Source organism: Heptranchias perlo, chromosome 28 (assembly GCF_035084215.1).
Source record: "Heptranchias perlo isolate sHepPer1 chromosome 28, sHepPer1.hap1, whole genome shotgun sequence".
NCBI classification, from domain to species: domain Eukaryota; kingdom Metazoa; phylum Chordata; class Chondrichthyes; order Hexanchiformes; family Hexanchidae; genus Heptranchias; species Heptranchias perlo.
In genome coordinates, this window is record NC_090352.1 from 28,285,331 (window position 1) to 28,305,625 (window position 20,295).

Consider the following 20,295-nt stretch of genomic DNA (forward strand, 5'->3'; position numbering starts at 1 on the left):
TAACAGAAGCTCCAGATTTTAATGCAATCATTTTTCATTTCAATCCTCCAAAGAAAATAACACTGAGGTCACACTGTGCTAGATTTTATTTTAAATTCTTACCCGTGTTGTTAGGACATCCTGGGTGACCCAAGTGCATTTTGGGGTGATTGTTAGAATACACAGTTGCCAGATATTTTAGGGTTTCTTCATTCTCCACTATTGAAGAAAACAGATCGTGTTTTATGCAGGTCACACAGTACTGAATGTGGCAGCATTCTACCTTTACAGCTTACAACAGGAAAACATTTCTGATAGAAAAAAAATCTTAATTGTTGGGAAGCACTGGAAACATATCTCCAACCCTTCACTGAATTCGGTTTGTAAACTACAACACATGAATATGCATTCCATCAAAGTGTGACTGATTACACTGTTTTCAGAATGGACAAGATGCCAGACCTATTTTCATCCACATTTTGCTCGTCACACCTCACTGCTTTTCATTATCACTCACATTTAACAATGAACTGTCAAGAAATAGTTAGTATCAGTGGCACATCTGTTGTAGAAATTGTCCACTTACCACCCATTTTTAACATAGTAAAAACTGGCTGCAGATGGTAGAAAAAAATGTAATCGACATCAAAATCATATTTAGTGGTTCATTTTAAAAATTGCAACCCTCAGGAATCCCAAAAATCATATGGATAGACTCTACTATAGCATTAACTAATGTAGGATGCAGTGAGTTTGAGCTCTATTTTGTTCTGAAAATGCAAATGTGCAGCTGATAGTGTAAAAATGTTACAGACTGGTGGTCTAAGTCTTACTGCAGGTTTTGTAGCTTTTTAAAAAAATGTATTTATTCTCTTTGCATTCCCTTTCTTGTTTTATAATTGATGCAAATGATGGGAGTGTTTCTCTTCATCCTTTTGCCTTCTCCCTAAAGAGATGCTTATCAAATTTCAGGATGACAATTCATCATATTTAAGTTTAAGAGGCTGGGATGTATGAGCCTTGGCCAGGATGCAACGCGACCACAGAGCAAACACCGAGTGCTATACTACCAGGTTCACTTTGCAAAAATGTTTCACCATTTCAAATTTGAGAATGAAGCGTAAATATGAAGCTTTTAAAGAAACAAGCCTTGGTCTTAATAATGACTACACTGGTTTCTACAAATAAAAATATTGCTTCAACCCATGGGTAACTAACGGTAAGCAATATTACATAGGAACATTGAAACAGGGGTAGGCCATTCAGCCCTTCGAGCAAGTTCCACCATTCAATTAGATCATGTCTAATTTGTATTTCAACTCTATTCACCCTCCTATGCTCCATATCCTTTGAAACCCTTACCTAACAAAAATCTAATCAATCTCAGTCTTAAATAATTTAATTGACCCAGCCTCCACATATTGGCAGTGCTAAGTGCTGGTGGCATTAAGCCAGCGAGGTTGTGGTATTCCCCCCTACCTGCATTTTATCAGACTTTCCAATTGTTCTGCATTTGGGCTCACCCTTTCCATTTCTAACCCCACCTCAAATAACTTTGGTCTTTGGTGTTGGCCTCTCAACATGTCCCTCTGTATCTGGATGTTTTTTGAAACTATTTTTCTTGCAATTGCTTTATGACTTTTTTTTTTGTTGCATCTCTTGGTTTGGGGTTGTGTAGAAAAGTTACGAAAAAAAAGCCAGTGCTTGCTTATGTAGGCAGGTAAATGAAATGTGAAAAATGTTAGCAACAGATAGGCAAAGACATCCTGGAACAGAAAACCCAGGGAACCAGCATTGCTCTGAAATTTCTGCAGCTTCTGATGTTTACACCTGGGGAGGAAATTTGGCACTGCTTTCAAAGGCATCTAGGAAAGCTGTTAGGCTGCAGGCTGCCTATTCAGCATGGTCACAGTCATTTCTAGGCATCCAATTCCCTATTCCAATTATAGTATAATTACGATCCAATCACAAAATTTTACAACTATAGATTTGATTTTTTTTAAAAAAAGCTCTTCTCTCCAGTTTTCCAACTAATATTTTTATCCCCCACCGCCCCCCCACTTCTCCTCTCCAATAACTCCTCACCTGAAGGTGGTTGACTCATGTTGATTATACTATAACCATGCAAGCATCAGTAATTTACATGTCAATTATAATGCCCATGTTGTATTCACTTTTGGTGACTATGGATAAATATCAGACAATGGAGAAGAACAGTAATCTTTGAGAAATAAGGGCCGCCTACTGATAGGCCCTCCTGTGCCTCAGCCTATTGCACAGCTGTATGCAAGAGCCTGGACGGTGAGAGTTGGCAGACTGTTCAAGCATGGAAGTCACCACGCCCCACTCGATCTTGTTCTCACCTGGCATCCACACAGTACCCTTCCAGCAGATGTCACTTGATAGTGATCAAGGGAAGGAACCCCAGTCAATACTTTTGCCCTGGTTAGCCTGGGGACGTTGAGGCAATTATAACATTCCCCCCCTCAACTACCATCGTGGCTGAGATTTGCTAACCAAGCTCCAAAGAAATCAAACCTAGGATCGTACTGCTCCACGTGGCTCAGTAATACATTATGTGAACTACCTTTCCACTGAGTCAATAGGGAAACATTCAAATATTTCACCACTCAGACAAAATAAGCCTTTGAGAAGTTCATTTCAATGTGAGATAAACAGGGGATATTATACAGATACATACCTGTTTGTACAGGCTTATCATAAGGATATGTAGTGAGGAGAGAGCCACCATCCAAAACAACAGACAGTGTAAATCCTTGGTTGAGGATCAGGTTCTTGACAATCTCTCTGGTCTCAGGCTGCATCTCTGCTAATTGCTCAGAGGAGTTCCCTGGTAAAATACAAGTTTTCTACTTTTAATACTTATAGTCCAGTCTTCATGTGGTACTCTCAAGCAAAATGTACTGTTATTAACCAGTCTATAAAAGATATGATGAAAACCGACACTAGCGCTTGTAGCTACTTGGTTTGGAAAAATATATGCATCATATCATACCATACAAACCAACCAAAAATGATAGACCTATAACCAAAGAATGATTTAGCATATAGTCAAATTAGCAGGTTAATATTTAACTACACAGCATGATCAGTGATCATTTCTTAGGTTGGAAATAAAACTGCTGCCTAGATTACCTATGAAATCAGTGTCCAGATCTTTGCCGTGTACGTTGGTCAGCCCGACTTTGGACATGCACTGCCCCTCCTGTGCAATTTCTCTACCATCTGGGTTCACTGATGGTACAATCACAATCTTTGTCTCTTCAATTAACTGGAGAAAGAGTTTTAACTTAGTTTTTAGTTGCTTAGACAGCAAATCTTGCATCAAGTACAAAGCTTAACTAGCATGCAGACTATACACTCATGTTTGCAATGGCAAGATAAACTGCAATTCTTAATTACCTAGAATACTTTCACAGGGTTTTGCATTAATAATGAAAACAAAAGAAGCTAATAAACTAAGTCCGAATAGTATTTATGTGACTACTGCCTATGAAAAGCTTAGCATTTTACTCTTAATCACTCCACCATTGGCAGCCGTGCCTTCAGCTGCCTAGGCCCTAAGCTCTGGAATTCCCTCCCTAAACCTCTCCGCCTCTCTCTCCTCCTTTAAGACGCTCCTTAAAACCTACCTCTTTGACCAAGCTTTTGGTCACCTGTCCTAATATCTCCTTACGTGGCTCGGTGTCATATTTTGTTTGATGACACTCCTGTGAAGGGGCTTGGGACATTTTGCTACGTTAAAAGGTGCTATATAAATGCAAGTTGTTGATGATAGAGATTTAGAATTAAATATACAAACCAGAGAGTTATAATATAACTTGAATGTTATTCATGCTCGATTTCAATTGTGTGCACCTACATCCAAAAACTCCAGCACTGGTGTATATAAATTATAAAACACAATGGCCACACTTTCACTAGGTTCTGTTTCAGAGTTTTGTCCAGGAGTTGCTGATGTGGTTCAGTCAAGGGTGGAGGAGATTCTTATAGTTTGTACCTTCCACAAACTCTTGTTGGGTCTGTCCACATTGGCTGCTTCCATTTTCACTGCTAAACTCAGCTTCCGCCCTGAGTACCAAGGCTGCCAAGTTTTTAAAAAAAATTTAAATGATAGAATTAAACATCGACTGTGGGCCACTGTCAACCTTAAAATGGATCTTGATTGTAGGGGTATTTACAATGAGTGATGTTACTTAACCATTACATTCATCCGCTGCTATTGTTTTTTTCTCTTGTTGATTTGTTGTTAACATATTCACAACATCAATATTCTGCAGGAGATCTGACAGCTATGGTGACATGTGGTAAATGATTCTGCTGCAGCATGCCCGCTTCACATTTTCTTGACTTATTTGGAGACTATCAGGCAGCTATATTCGTCCATCCTGTCCCTAGTCAGAATTTGTTTAAACATCAACTATTCAAAAAAGACGTGTGGAGAAGGGGAATGTCTAAAAGTTTAAAGAAAATTGAGAATGCTGGACTGCGGTAATAAAAACAGAAAACACTGAAAATTAACTTCATCGGGAAAAGAAAGCTAACATTATACGGGTGGCCCTTCAACAAAGGTCCATGAAGGGTTTTTAAAGTAAACAGAAGAGTCACTTAATTTTTTAAAATGGTGGCAAGCACAAGCTGAGTGAGAAATCTTTTCACTGCACAGCATCCTGACACAGTTGCTTCACTGAGATGGTTACACAGTGGGATCAGCCAGAAGCCCTGAGATGGCAAGCAGACTAAAACAAACTCTACTAGTCATATGGTTAACTTCTGACATTTAAATGCATTATATAGGTTAGAAATATGGACTCACTAATGTCACACCACAAGGATTTAAGGGAACCAGGATACACAATTTCCACAAATTAAAGATTATGCTTTTTTGTTTAAAATTAAGAAGTTAAAGGATTGTTATTCTTGGCATTCAAACACCAGCCAGTTTCACTGCCCAAGTTGTTTCTTTCAGTTGTGTTACAACCATGTCAACATCTTATTAATTGCCCATATCTTACACAGAAGATGCCAGTTAATGGAGACCCTGTTACTCGGAATATTTAGCTAAAGGGAGCAATTAGTCATGTACATTCCTTTTACACGCTGATAGAAAAATTACTACTGAGATTTTTTTTTGCTTTGCAGACAATTCTCTGACAGCATTGCAATAAACCTATAATTGAATTTGCAGTGACGTGAACTTTAAACAAATTTTATTTGCACGTACTTGTGTGATGTATTGATTTTTTTTTCCACCCACGAACAAAGCACGTGTTGCCTCCATAAATTTTGTATTAAATCTTCTATTACAACACAAAAACTAGTCCTTCTGAGCTCAATGGATCAGTTTTAGGAAATGGGGTGATGCTATTACTTCTTAGGCACTTGCTTACCAATTGGAATTGGCACTTACAGTTTTTAATGCTGTGACGTTAATGGTGACATCTGGATAAATTAACATTTTACCACAGAATTGTTCTCATGAAGAGGCTGTTAAAATATATACAATGGCATCCTTCTAACAAGGACATGTTGGCACATGATGATGATATTGTACAGAACAAGTGGCTCAATAAACTTGGTAAGAAATAAAAAGGTTTTATTGCTGCAGAATGTTTCAGCATTCAATTGCAGGGGAAGGAAGTACAGTTTACAATTCCTGCCAGGAGGTAATCTACAAAATATTGCCAACTCCTGATGTTACATTCACTGGTAGTAAGGAATGGAAAAATGTAAACTTTTAGGACTTCATTAAGCCCAGGATTTAAATTAGCAGCTTACCCAATTACATACAATCAGAGGGAATATTGTACAAGATGTTGAGATATTAGCTTCAATAAAACTGTTGAAATGTTTATCTAATGCAGAGAAAAATACAATTTTTTTTTTTTACAGCATTCTCCCACATCATCAGAATATTTATTTCACATGGTACAATGGCTGATTTTTGGGTAATGCAATTGATGGAACTATTAAGAACCACTAGTCAAAAAAAAAATCTAAACAAAAAAGTGAGTTGCCATCAGGCTTGTGATAGCAAATGTAGAGAACAATCTTGATTAACTATTCAGTACCTAGACACTACAGTTTATCACAGGGCCAGAGTTCAAATATGAACCTCTGAAGAAATAAACACTCAAATATTTTCTAAAAGTTGAGTTTAGTTACACAGAGGACAAATGCCACACATTAAGTCACAGCAGGCTATCTCACCAGAGGCATCGCCAACTCAAGTCTCACCCTGCGCTCACCCAACTGTACTCAAGGGCACTTGCAGCAGCAGTTGCTGGCTAGTGCTATCAATTTCAGTATCCCTATTGCCAACCCAACTGAAATCAAGCAACTCGATACAGACACAGCATCCAACCTAGGATCTTCGTGGTCTGTACGACTCAGTTGCCTTCCTGATTGAGATCAGCGTGGGAAGCTAGTTTCAGATGGGAAGTGTGAAAATATATATTTTTTTCAAATGGTCCTCATTAAAGCAGTTAACAAATACTGTCTAGAAATTTGATCTGAATAATAATACTTAGTGTTGCAGCATTGCTAGTAATTTCAAGAGAAGATGAAAGCAACATTTCCAATTGTCCTTCCTGATCAATACAACCAAAGGAACTGCTTTAAAATACTGAAGGAATATTGAAGGAATAAAACACTTGAAAGCCATGACAGGATATTACCTTTGTAATGGCTTTGTTTTTTCCATAAAGAATACAAAGGAACTCTGCAAATGCCAGAAGCAGCTCTGTCCCGACAGCTGCATTCCCGTGAACTCCAGCAATAAACTTAATCTTCGGTTCTGCAAGTTCTTTTGCTCCAGGTTTGTTTGATATTTCCAGGGCCCAAATCTGGCGGATTTCTATGCTCTGGCCCAAACTTTGTTGAAGTGAAAAGTAAACAAAAGTTAAATCCATTCTGGAACAAATCTGTATAGATTTCCTTATTAATATTTTGGTGCTATTTTGTTTGTCCTTAATACACATGTCTATCATTGCATGTCCCCATGAACTACACAACTAATCCTTTGTGAAATGCTGAACATCCCATCAATAGTTTGCTTAAAAAAAAAATCACATTTCAATATTTACCAAAACAAAACATAATCCTGAAAGGGGATTAGCTGTTTCACAGTATTTCAATGCAACATGGAACAGCTGCTGAAATCGCAAGTAAATATTTTAATATATCTTTTACTGTAAAAAGTATATTTAGGTTCATTATACTGATGCTGCACAGAAACAGATCATTTGGCCCTTTGAACCTCTGCTGGTGCTTTTCTCAACGAGTTACTTTGTCTAATACGTCTCCTTTTCACTTTCCATACTCTATAATCTTCAAATTTTTCAAGAACCTCTCTAATTCTATTTTAAAAGATTTATGGACTCTAACAATGATTTGTTGCAGTGAATTCCACGTTATAACCACTCCGCATAATTCTTTTTTTTCCCCTAACATCCTCTAATTCTTTGTGAACATCTTAAAGTTGTGCACTCTTTACTATCTCACTGAGAAATGGAAACAATTCATCACTATTTACCTCATCATAACTCTTCATAGTCCTGAAGGCACCTTTAACCTTCTCAGCTATACTGAAAAATGCATTAACTTCTCATGACCCTTCATAACTGTACCCCTTGATCACTGGTGCAATCCTAGTAAATCTACCCTGCACCTTTTCCATTGCTTTTTATGTCCTTCTTATAAGACGGTGCCTAAAACTGTGACCATACTCAACCTGCGGTCTAATTAAGCTCTTGTAGGTTACATCCTTGCCTTTGTATTCAACACCTCTAAATACAAAACCAAGGACTTTGCTTTTTTAATAAAACGTCCTTGCCTACTTCCACTGTCACCTTTAATGGTCTGTGCATCCGCAAACCAAGGTTTCTTAGCTCCTTTTCTTCTCTATTCCATTTAAAATGTTACTATTTAAAGTGCATTTATACACTTATATACACGTGATTCTATAAAAACATCCAAGAAAATTATATAATAAACTAGCAAGGAGCAAAGGATTTTTAAAAACACATTCCGTATCAACTAAAATTGATCCTGAGTAGTGAAATAAAGCATCACCAGATTGATAAACTGTTATTCACAGTCTAGTAAGAGACTTCTGGACTTAAAATAAAAAGCTTGGTGGAAATGTCACTTCAATCAAAAATGCTAATCCTCTCAATCAAGTGGCAAGTAGGAGTACTAACACATTAGTAAGAAATGGACCACAATTTCCCATGCTCCAAGTTACTGATCTCAACTGTGTAATTGCAAGGAGACAATTAGCAGAAACCAGGTGCTTTTCCATAGGGACAGCAATCTCAAGCAGCTCTCAAAACATCTCCCAGCTAGTAGTTAAGCAGAGAGATCTAGAAATGGGCAAGTGGCAAAGGGAAAAAACATAATTCCCACCTGCGCAATTTGGTAATTGTTGGGTAATTACTGTGTAACCCACGCAGAGCCTCAGACAGGTCTTTGTAGTCATGGTAACGGTAGAGATTAAGGTCGACAGGTGCTGATAAAATCAGGTGATTCAATCCTTCTTCAGAGGACAAACTCTTTATAAGTTTTTCAAACTCCCTAGGCTCTGCTGAGGAGTTGGTAAGCACTTGATCATCGTTGTTGACATGGTCATCTGTAACACGTGAAAGGGTGAAATTGACTTCGACAGCCTCTTCCACTACAGTCACATTCTTAGTCATTGGGATATACCTGTAATAAATGAGGGATGTGGGTGTTAAAACATTACAGAAAAAAATGCTACCTGCTTTGAATTTTTTTGTACAATTGTGATTATTTTCTCCCTGCCTTCAGTAAAACAGCTATTTGCTTACGATGGCTTAATCTTAATGGCTGAGTAGTATCGATTAATGTTAATGCTCCACAAAAATTGTGTTAATATTCTGCTGAAAATATCCAACAGAATTTACAAACAAATTATGAATGGGTACTTAAAACTACTATGTCAGGGCCCACATACAGATCAGGAATATCAAGACAATGCACCTTTTAAAAAAAACCTTGCACTGACTTGTTGAGAGACCAAGTTTGGTTTTGATTTATTGTATATTGTGGGGCGTTCCCATTAGAATGGGTTCTTCCGCAGTTAGTGTGTCTAGAATAATGGTGCTGATCTCTCTACAAACATAACATTTTAATTCCACATCAAATGGTACATTCCCTTCAGTGCACCATAATAACTAAATACTTTTCCTGCACAAATGCTGCCTCAACTATGGAATTAAGATATGTTGCTGTTTGATTTCATATAATTTTAATTACTTTATCACACCATTACAAGAACTATAGAAGAGCAGAATCTTATTTTGTGCCAGTCACAGTGAGGTCATTTATGCACAGCACATTTCATTATTTCTCACCCTCGAGCTGAAGCAGTAATTTTGTAGGCACCGGGGACAAGCAGACGCCAATAATCTCCATCTTTAGCAGACCTCACTGGATGGTTCACTTCAGCGACAATGATGGTAGCATTGTCAATCCCCTTTCTATTAGTGGCATCGAGTACAAATCCCTTCACACCTCGGTGGACCTAATGTCAATTATAATTGAAAAAGATCAGTTTCAGTATGAACATAAATAAACCTGCTAACAACTGGGGCAGCAGCTACGATGTATATTTCATCAGATACTCGTATAGATTTTCACCAATGGATTAAATAGCACATAATTTAATTCAATTGGAGAACATGATAAATAAATAAATACTGCATATTATGAATTTAGCCAGCTAAAAAATTACAGCTTTTTTAGCAAATAAAACCAAAAAAGCCTGTAATCTTTGTAATTTCACATGTTAATATTCCTGTATTACACATTTATTTTGAGAGATAACTTAAATCTTATTAGCCAGCACCCCTTCAGCTCTCAAATTGGTTGCTAAAGGCAGACAACTCAAGTAATCCAGAGACACACATTAAAACTTTATCCCTTGTAATACAAAAGGTACTTACAAGAGTACGGCACATTAAGCAATTCCCCTCAATCATGCCACCTGAGTTATACTGCCTGCTTAAGTACTCCAATTTCCCACTTTCCAAATGAACAGTGATCAGGAGTGGGAATTCAGGTCAGCTTTCCCCTCCCTACCACAGGGACACTGAGGTCAACTGTAGTACTCCATGTTTCTCTGCCTAAGAGCAACCAACTCAACACAAACCAGCAATCAAACCTGGGATCTTCCTTGTCTATATGGCAAAGTCTCACACTAGGCAAGCCATTTACCCATTAAACCACAGAGGAAGCACTAGCATAATTCTGAATCACAATTTCTGTATTTTCCCCAGGACATGACGGTGAGATTTTTCCAACTGATACTAAACCCAAAGACTGGAACTATGTACAATGCTATAAAGATTACAACATTGCCCATGTCCTCTGATCTTTTGCTACCATTCAAAGGATACCCAAGCCAAGATATCCTGATAATTAAATCAACCAAACTGTACTCAATACTAGAAGCACTCAGCAGGTCATGCAGCATCTGTGAAGAAAGGAACAGAGTTAATGTTTCAGGTCGATCAGAACCACCTGATGAAGACCTTTCATCAGGTGGTTCTGATCGACCTGAAATATTAACTCTGTTTCTCTCTCTACAGATGCTGCCTGACCTGCTGAGTGTTACTAGCATTTTCTGTTTTTATTTCAGATTTCCAGCATCCGCAGTATTTTGTTTTTGCACTTAATACTATGCTGTTTAACATCAGATTACTTCTATTTCACATGCTGCTAGTCTATCATCAGGCTTCCCCTCGTACTTTCTTTGGAGGAGGAGAGAAAGGTGTTGCTAAAATTTTAAACGTACTTAATTTTATTAAAAAAATTAACAGCAGCCTCAGGGAGGGGTGCAGCACACTGCTATTAACTAGGTATGGCACTGCAGTCCTGTTTCTAACTACTACTTCACATGCATGTAAATAAGAAAGAGCTTCTGTTTGATGCCAGTCTCAGCCTACCTGTTTTATAAACTGAAGGAGGGACTTTTTATTTTGATTCCAATACTTTGGCAGATTGTTGGCATAGGGAAACTTATAACAGCCCAATTCAATAGTAACTTCAAAGCAGTTTGTTTGAAGATAATTCCAGTCCTGCATACCACCTGTGGAGCAAGAATTTCATATTTATTTTATTAAACAGCTCAGCAGTTTCAGAAGAGAAAGTGACTCAGAGCAAAATACTTCATGTCTAAAATGAAAAAAAATCCTCAATGACAACTTCTGTCAAATCTTCATCAGTTTGATCATAGATTACATTTAAAGGGGGATTTGACTATTTAAAAATCAAACTGCACCACTTAACTAATAAATGCAATCCCTTGGTCAAATATTCTATACAACATACTTCTGCATTCTAAAGTCCAACTGTATGTTTTAAAAATGTTTCCTTTATCTTACAGGTCGTCATGGTAGAAGGTAACATACTACACTCAAACAGAGATGATCTTATCTGTAATGTATTGCTGAAATGGCATCCTATCTCAATGAAAGTATGAGCTGCATTTTGCTACAATACAGCAGCATAGTTCAGCATAGGCTGAGGGAGAAGATATTTTAAACTGGAATGATATACATCCTCTATACCACCATAGAAATATAGCCCTTAGTTTGTTGGTGCTCTAAGCTGACTTCACCCTATCTACAAGTCAACTTCATCCCACCACGTACTTTAACTTTGGACTCACACTCCTATATTATATGAAGCACCAGAACCTGCACTATAGCATAAGTTCATTTTGACTTGAAGCTAATTAACACTAATCAACCCCCCGCCTAGAACTGCACCGTTGCAGAGCCTGTGGGGAAGGATGTACATTGTTCAAAGAATGATTATCCTCCTAGCTAAGTATTCTAACTTTCTTTTTCTACATCCACCACATAACCTAGCAGCAAAGGGGAAAGGCCCTGCGTAGAAGGCATTACACCACCCCTCAGAAATGATCCGCCAAAGGCAATTTCATGCGCTGCAGTTTATTCTAGACATTAATGTTTAGTAAATGGGTGATGAATGCTCTGTGATAGCTTTGCATCTGCTATCAATTGGACACTGACTGAATAGTGTGCAGAAAGCAGCCATACAGCCCTCATCTTTCCTAAAGACAGTAGCAGTGTAGGATGCACAACCATTTATTTGCCCGAGCAATGCTTAGTTACCGGCTTGCCTTGGGATAAAACCGTAAATTAATAGAAATACACAATAGGTACGTCAACATCTAAAAAGAGACTAGACAGAATTAACTTTTTTGGGTGAAGGCTATCCATTGGAACTCTAAGGTCGCGAGATATGCCTTGGGCCCTTGGATCATAAGTAGTGAATAATTGTGAAGTTTACCTAAATTGCTCTGTACAAGACACATAACCTAGGACCCTGCAAGCACCTATGCAGTTCTAGTTCTGACTTGTGTGGCAATGAATAAAACAATAGGATGATTTCTTGATCCAAATGAAAATGGGAAATGGCCTTCAGTAAAATTTCTGAGCAAGTCCCAAAGGTCACCCTGTTAGAATGTCAGAACAAACGCTAGTCTATGATGAAGGTTTCTGAAGCACTAATTCTGAAACTAATGCTAACAGCAATGTTCCAAGCTGGTATTTAGGCTGATAAGTTTGAAGAGGTTAGAACAATGGGCACATTAAGTTCTTCATCAGTCAAAGTTCAACTGGAACACCTAACTGGGCACAATTCTCAAGTAGCTTCTAAACTGTGATCTCTTAATGATTCAAACAAAAAAAGGTTGTGAAATACTGAAACACTTCTTACCTGGTACATTATACCAATTTGCACCATTTGTGATTCCCTGAGCAAAATATTCATCAGGATAAATATTTTTACAGGGATGACCTTCAAACATTGGACTGTTTTCCTAAAAAGAAACAAAAAATAATTAGCATTGATGAAATGATGAAGTGCACCGTAATTGGGTCTCAAACAAAGCTGATCATTTCAATTGCTACAGCCTTGTTTTGTTAAATTACTCAAGTTTTTTTTTCTCTGTAGATAATTGTATGTTAAATAAAGAACTTCTAGATTGATGGGCAAAATTATTCAAGATTAGAGATGTCCATTCTAAGGGGAATGAACATTGTTTCAATTTCTAGCAACGTCAACATAAAGTACTCCCAAGTCAGGCAAATTAACTTTAAAAAGCACCAGTAGTGTAAGTTTTATCATTCCCCATATTAGCCAACGATGGAAGTAATGCAAAAATCTATATTATGAAAAACTGAAATATACTTCATGAAAAAGTGCAAAAATGCAACTTTCAAGTGGTTAAAATGGAATTACACATATTTTGAAACAGTGCATACTTGTTTATAAAGTGGTACTTGAAAACCAGCCAAAAGCATACAGTATTTTATTTAGACCATCACTGTAATCATGGTCCACTGACTTTAATGGAGTAAAATTAAAAGCTCTTATGCGTTCATATTTCCTTTAGAACATTTCCTTGAAATGTTTGGGTGTGCTGGAGCAGTGCTTTTATGAACAGAGATTTCCTTTGATCAATTTCTCAAATAGGAGGGCTAGGTGATACTACAAATAAAATGCAACCTTCATTTTATAATTGGGTCTAACAAAAACAGCTTCAAGAGAATATTAATTGATATAAATAACTCTGCCCATTACTTAAAGAGAGCTGGATAAGGTAATTTATTTGTAGAGGAGATAGAGACACTAACCATAATTTCCAGAAATCTTTTGAAGAAGGAATTGTACCAAAGAACTACAGGGTGGCAAAATTTAGTCTTATTCAAGCAAGGAAAATAAACTAGGAAATTATAGGCCAGTTAACCTTATCTCAGTAAATTTCTAGGGCATGTATGACAGGATGAAATTAGTGAACAATTAGAAAGACAAGGGTTAATCAGCATTAGTCAGCATGGACTTTTAAAGGGTAGGTTGTGCTTGACTGGGGGCGGGGGCGGGGGGGGGGGAGCAGTGGAGGGAAGAGGAGAGTGGAAGGTGGAGAAATTTGCATTCAGCATATTTGAGTAATGCTATATTGAAGTTTAAGAACTCTCAGTACTGCACCAATGAACATGTTGGTTAAAAACTTGACAATTCACCATTCAATAAATTGATTGAAAGATTCACTCTTCACTACTGAATAAAAATTGAATTAAAAAATTTACATCACACCATTAAATATGTTGATTGAAAACTTCACGACACATCAGAACAGACAATGAACCAATACAGTACAAAGCACAATCAAGACAACCTTGTTACTAAAAGATATTAAAAACAATTATTCTTCTAGATAACTGAGATCAGACTTTAATATTGGGGAAGGTTTCCTCTGTAGGTAGATGGCCTCATTGGCGAGAGCAGGTAGCATCAGCTATTGAGGGAGTTGCGGGGGGGGGGCGGGGGGGCAAAAGAGAGGCTCCAGCTGGAGAGTACAAAAGTAAGAGCCTGAAGCCTGGAGCAGGAGGACAGCAATGGAAGTAGCAATGTAGGAAGTGGTTCAATCGAGAAGCAATGCCATCAATTATCCAGAAAGGCCCACAGCGCAGAGGACAGGATTAGTATGACACCCACTCCAAAAGATAAACAGCAGGCTCAAGCAGGATGCAGATGCTGTTCCAGCCATTGTGGGAGGCCTGTCACCAGAGACAATCAGAATATGAGGAAGGTGAACGGGCTGTCCCGAGGGCCAACAAAACAGGCCAATTATTAAAATCCTAATAAGACTTAGAAACTAATTGTTGTATATGAAGATTTTAAATTTTAAAATCATTATTATTTAATAATAAAAAAACTCAAATTAAAAACATCTAATATAAAGCTTCCATAAGCTTATGAAAAACACATGGTGGCAGCCACATTGGAAGAACAATCTTACTCACAACTAGCAACCTAAGGCAATACGGCAGAATTACCTGTCCATGGTGAAATTTCGATCGATTTCCCCCAAGATAATGAAATTCACCAACTTACTATATTTTTTAACTAATACAGGAGACAAGTCAACAAGTTAAGTGTGAACTTGTATGTGAAAGGCTTAAATAAATTAGGAGAGTTTAACAACAAACATTGCAGGAATTTAACTCTGCCTCAACTGCAGCAGAGCAAACCAAATTTGAAAAAAGACATCTATGCCTCATTTAGGCATGGCTATTTGACAAAAATCTATCAACATTTCGTCAATCTTACTGGAGTGACTAATCAAAATGTTTCATAGAACACAACCATTTACAAAACAATGAGATATGTTTACAACACTATAGTCAGTACAATTTTGGCCAAGCTTTTGGAAGTAAAAGTCTGAGAAAGCACATTAGAAGAATATTTTTTCAAGAGTGAAGCAAGCTCAAGTAAAATGGGTACCTTAGCAAAAGAAAGTGCCAACTGCTGAAAGATGGCATCATCTGGTGACCTACTGTACACTGCAATACCGTCTGCATCGTCATCATAAGGGTAGTTCACTACCAGGGAACCTGTTCAAAATGCAAGAGCACAACAGCTGTTTGATTCTTTGTTCTGATATACAAAGTTATATAAAATGCCATTAATAGTTCAAACTTATATTTATGAATATATTACAAAGAGGACTTTCAAAGAAAACTTAAAATAGGTTACACAATTGTCTGAGATCTATATTGATAAATGACTTTTTTCCCCAATAGTTACACTCGGAAAGAAGAGTTTTCAAAATCTCTATACTTAAAGCAACAACTTGTTCGGAGAGGGAATATATTTATCAAGCTAAGGCAAGTGAAGGGAGACACAAACAACTGTTATTTGCATCTAGTGGCATCTGGCACTTCCAAATTAGCTTCTCTCCCTATTCCAATAAAAATACATTTGAATTCCACCCTCCAAGAAGAATACCCTACTGCACATTATGACATGTCCTCTTCTCAAGTTCCCTGTTTTTGGGACTCTGAGATCTGTTCTGTGTCTCTAAATTTTTCATTTATACACAAAGCTGGATAGGTTTATAATTCTCACACATTCTCAATATTTCAAGTCAATTAAGGTTTGATATACTAAACTTCAATAGATCAAAAATTTGTTATGGTTCTGGTGCTGAGCATCAAATTGCATTAAATTTAACTTCAGTATTTTAAACTAATACCTTGATATATCAAGGCTATTTTGTAGCTCTATCAACTCGTGGGACTCTGTCTTGAAACTACATTCACCTATTCCTAGCCCAGTCCCACATTCTTTGACCGTAATGTGCCTGTCTCCCAATTATGCAGTACTGGACTCCTGTCGCACAATGTTCATCTGCTGAAGTTTGGTGGGCCCAGTGGGGTAGAAAACAACGATTTTCAGCATAATTTCCTCACAGGGGAACATAAGTTAGATGAGTGCTCTGAGAAAACCATGCCAGGGCAGATAGGAGAGCAGGACTAGGCTAGAGGTGATGAACTGCATCTTCAAGACAGGGTCTCATGAACTAAGATCATAACAACAGGAAAGCAGGTCTGAACCAGGTGTCTAAATTTCAATACATCAAAGTCTAACTTTGTTCCGGGTTCAGTTCCTAGTCTGTGCTAAGTTAGCTGATCAAAGCTGGGGTAGTGGTAAGGGTCAGTGAGGTGGGGAAAGCAAAGACACATGCCCGTGCTACTGCTCCAGATCACTATCCAGCAACTCCTGCTGGATGTGCAGGTATATGGATGTCTTGGGAAGAGAGGATCAGGCTTGGTGCTTCCTCCCCTTCAATCAAATAGCCTGCTGACACTCACTGTCAAGATTCAAACGTGAATAATAACCACTAGGGCGAGTTGCTGGAGGTTGATCACTGCCCATGAACTGTACTCCAGCAAGGAGTCAGTATCAAGAGAGAAGGGAAGAAAATTGGTAATGTGGAAAAAAAAATTGGAGCATTTTGTAATAATAAACTGCCGTTTGCTATTTTGACATTTTGACTAAAATTATGCCATTTTGCCCCGTCTTTTGAAACTTAACGATTGTTCAAAATTTCTAATAAATCTAATAGATATCAATTATTAAATCCCCAACTCCACCTAAGAACAAAAAGTACCAACCACCATGTAAATTAGCAGACAACACAAAAGGAATCTTGTTCAGCCAATCTATCACAGCTAAAGTTTCTGGCTGTCGTGGGTCACTGATTTGAAAGAATTGGTCAGGAAAGTTGCGATTCAGATCAAAGTTGTTACTGTTGTTTCTACCAACCACACCATTCATATCCCCTGTAGGTGGAGGCAGAGAGAGATGTTTTAGAGCTATGCGAGACACATTTCACATATACGGTTTAGTAATGTAATCTGAAACAAGGCACCAAAGTTATCTGTGGATTAGTAGAACTCATTTGCAATTTGGAAAAAGAAAAAATGTACAATTTAATTCTTGTCCTGGGCATGTGTTTATAGGTAGGCAAAATTTAAATTACAATTATCAGAATATGGACCAGTTTTCAGGGTTTCAAAAGAAATTTGAAGTTAACAGCAGCTGGTTTCTGCTCAATGTTATCAATACATTTACATTTTTTTATTAGACTGAGCCACTCATATTTTATAGATGATTACATAAGTATTAAAACACTGAAAATAAAGCTCTTTGATAATCCATGTTCTTAAACTCAATTTACATGCCCTTTGCAGAGTAATTATTTGGCACAGAAACTGTCAATCTTAAAAATCTCTACAGTGAAAGACACCATATCATTTTCAGTTTGTGACGGACAGAGTGAAATAGTAAAGAAAGCTGAACAGGGAAAAGTAAAAACGCTTACAAAAAAAAACTGGGGAGGAAACAATCTTGTTCAGATCTCAAATCAGAAAGTAAACATCAACAGAAACATGGACTTATCTGGTGATTTTTTCACATCAATTCTAAGAGTATGACAAAAACAAAATCCAGAATTGTGAAAGATGACTAGTGTGGGACAGAGCTCCTTGAGACTCATTACTGACTCAACATTAGGAACTGATTATAATAGTTTCTTTCATCCAGGGTTAAAACATTTTATTGAATTTCCTTTCAAAAACTACTGTTTCAAATGCAAAAACATCACCTTCTTTTGACATTTCATATCCATCAGGATTCATTGAAGGCATAATATGGATTCTTGTTTTAGTCACTAAATTGGTCACTTCAGGATCAGTTCCAAAATTTTGACAGAGGTACTCAATAAGATTTAGGAGGAGCTCACGGCCCACCACCTCATTCCCATGCATGTTTCCGATGTATTTGAATTCAGGTTCACCTAGTTAAACAGAAAAAGTACTTAGCACGGTTTAATTCACATTGTCCTTTATAGATCACCTACTTTTCCTTACTATATATGTTACAAACACCATTGCTTTCATAAAAGGAAGCCTGTGCTGAATTATGCACATACACTATTAAAATGGTATGCAAGCTTAGCTGTCTCGCAAAGGATAACTTTCATCTCTCATCCAAGTCATGAAGGGTAGCAAGCCTTCTGGATGAGCAGCATTAATGGCTTGTGTGAACAGGCTACCCTAGCTTCTCATCAAATGCCTGTTAATGGCTGAACTGGACACACAAGATAGAGGTTAGGAGGGAACACACAAGACATAGTACATTTAACATTGTTGCAATTAAAAAACGTGCTAAGTGACCCTGGGTTCTTTTTGAAAATTTCCCTGACATCCCAGGTGTTTCGGCACAAAATAATTTTCAACATTTAACCCCCCCCAGACAACAGTGATGTCCATTTCTTCTTTCGATCCCTCATTTCTAGCTTTTGTTCTAGGGTGACAAAAAACCTGCCAAAGAATATTCCACAAAACAGGAAAAAGCCCCATGAAACGATTATTCATTCCCATGGAAGAGAAAATATCACATTACATATACGCATTCCGAGAGAATAAAAATATTACATATTTACTGAGCAGCTTTCATATCCAGTCATAAATGGGATAATACAATCCTAGTTCTCAAAGGGAGTAGCATTCTGCTGGAACTGAGCCAATAAGTTTAGTAACAGACCAGTGAGAGTTGAAGTATAGCTTGTTTACTAATCTAGACCATATGTTCAAAAACTAAATACAAACATTCTTCATTTTGATAGGCATGAGAAGATTCTTGTGCAAGCTTTTTTCAAATTCTCCTGACATGGATATAGAAAATACAATTGGTTGTGGCCAACTAATTGTAATTTAAAAAAAAACTGTAGGCCAGTGACTATTTTGGCTATTGGAAAAGGTGATTCTACAGTACTCATTTTGAGCCTTGCAATCTAGATGCATTTAAATCAAATTCTGTACTATATTCTTGCAACTATACCCATTTCATGGATGCCTGGATTGTCCGATATTTCCATAACATACAAATTCCTTTGCTTCACTGATTTCCCAACTGTATATAGATGTGTGATTGCTGGATATTCTGTGGAGTATTTCCTCAGCAGGATCTCCATGTCTGCATAATTATGGTGCCTGAAGTTCTTGGGCTCAATGGCTTTGGACTGATGTTCATCTTCCATTGTCGATACATTTTGTGCCCTGAACACAGTGGAGGTGGCCACGGTGGTGGTGGTCGTCTCAATGGTATGATTATTTGCAGCTACTAGAGACTGAAGCGTGAAATTAAGTTGCGTGGCTGGGCCCTCATGCACCTCAATGTCGAAGATAGTGACAGACGTGTAACTGTGAAGACACAAGCAATACCTCAAAATTTTTTCCCAAAATGTTTTTCAATAAATTACTGAAATCTTTCACATTAACTCATAAAAAAGTAACCAAACGAATGAAAATTAACCGGGTCTTAGACTCAAGACAGATATAAGAGATGCGAAAATGGGGTTTAAAACTGCTAATTTTACACCAAGAGGTCTGGGTGGCAATTTACATGGAACATACAGCACAGAAACAGGCCATTCGGCCCAACTCGTCCATACTGGTGTTTATGCTCTTCATGAGCCATCACCCACTCCTCTTCATCTAACCCTATCAGCATATCCTTCTATTCCTTTCCCCCTCGTGTTTATCTAGCTTTCCCTTAATTTAGCCCCTCGAGGTCTACTCAGGCATTTTACCTCAGAAGACAATGTGAAAAGATGTGCATACTTAAAAGCTGAAAAGTTTACAGTGCTCAGTCAATATGTTACACCAAATAAGATGGTCTGGGTTGAATAGTACACTATATGCTTTCAATGATCAATTGTACTTTTTTTAAAAAAAACTTAAATTACTCCTAATATGGTGCATTTTGGATGTATCTCACATTGTTCTGATCAAGAGATCCCAAAATGCACCAGCCCGAGAGATGATAACGTAAATAATCTCGACATACAACATTCGCATAAGCCGTCTATTCAGCTGAGTAACCATGACAGCT

General features: G+C 37.6%; 1 protein-coding gene across 1 annotated transcript in view; it reads right to left on the minus strand.

Annotated features, from left to right (window-relative positions):
• LOC137344971 (carboxypeptidase D-like) overlaps positions 1-20,295 on the minus strand; it is a 63,975-nt gene that overhangs the window by 9,588 nt on the left and 34,092 nt on the right. The window contains exons 5-16 of the mRNA XM_068008281.1: positions 19,243-19,604; positions 18,005-18,196; positions 17,013-17,180; positions 15,340-15,449; positions 12,769-12,871; positions 10,968-11,110; positions 9,375-9,544; positions 8,407-8,706; positions 6,678-6,873; positions 3,136-3,271; positions 2,681-2,830; positions 103-198 (exon numbers count right to left, since the gene is read on the minus strand). Coding sequence (XP_067864382.1) covers positions 103-198; positions 2,681-2,830; positions 3,136-3,271; positions 6,678-6,873; positions 8,407-8,706; positions 9,375-9,544; positions 10,968-11,110; positions 12,769-12,871; positions 15,340-15,449; positions 17,013-17,180; positions 18,005-18,196; positions 19,243-19,604 — 2,126 coding nt within the window. The remainder of the gene's footprint in view (positions 1-102; positions 199-2,680; positions 2,831-3,135; positions 3,272-6,677; positions 6,874-8,406; positions 8,707-9,374; positions 9,545-10,967; positions 11,111-12,768; positions 12,872-15,339; positions 15,450-17,012; positions 17,181-18,004; positions 18,197-19,242; positions 19,605-20,295) is intronic.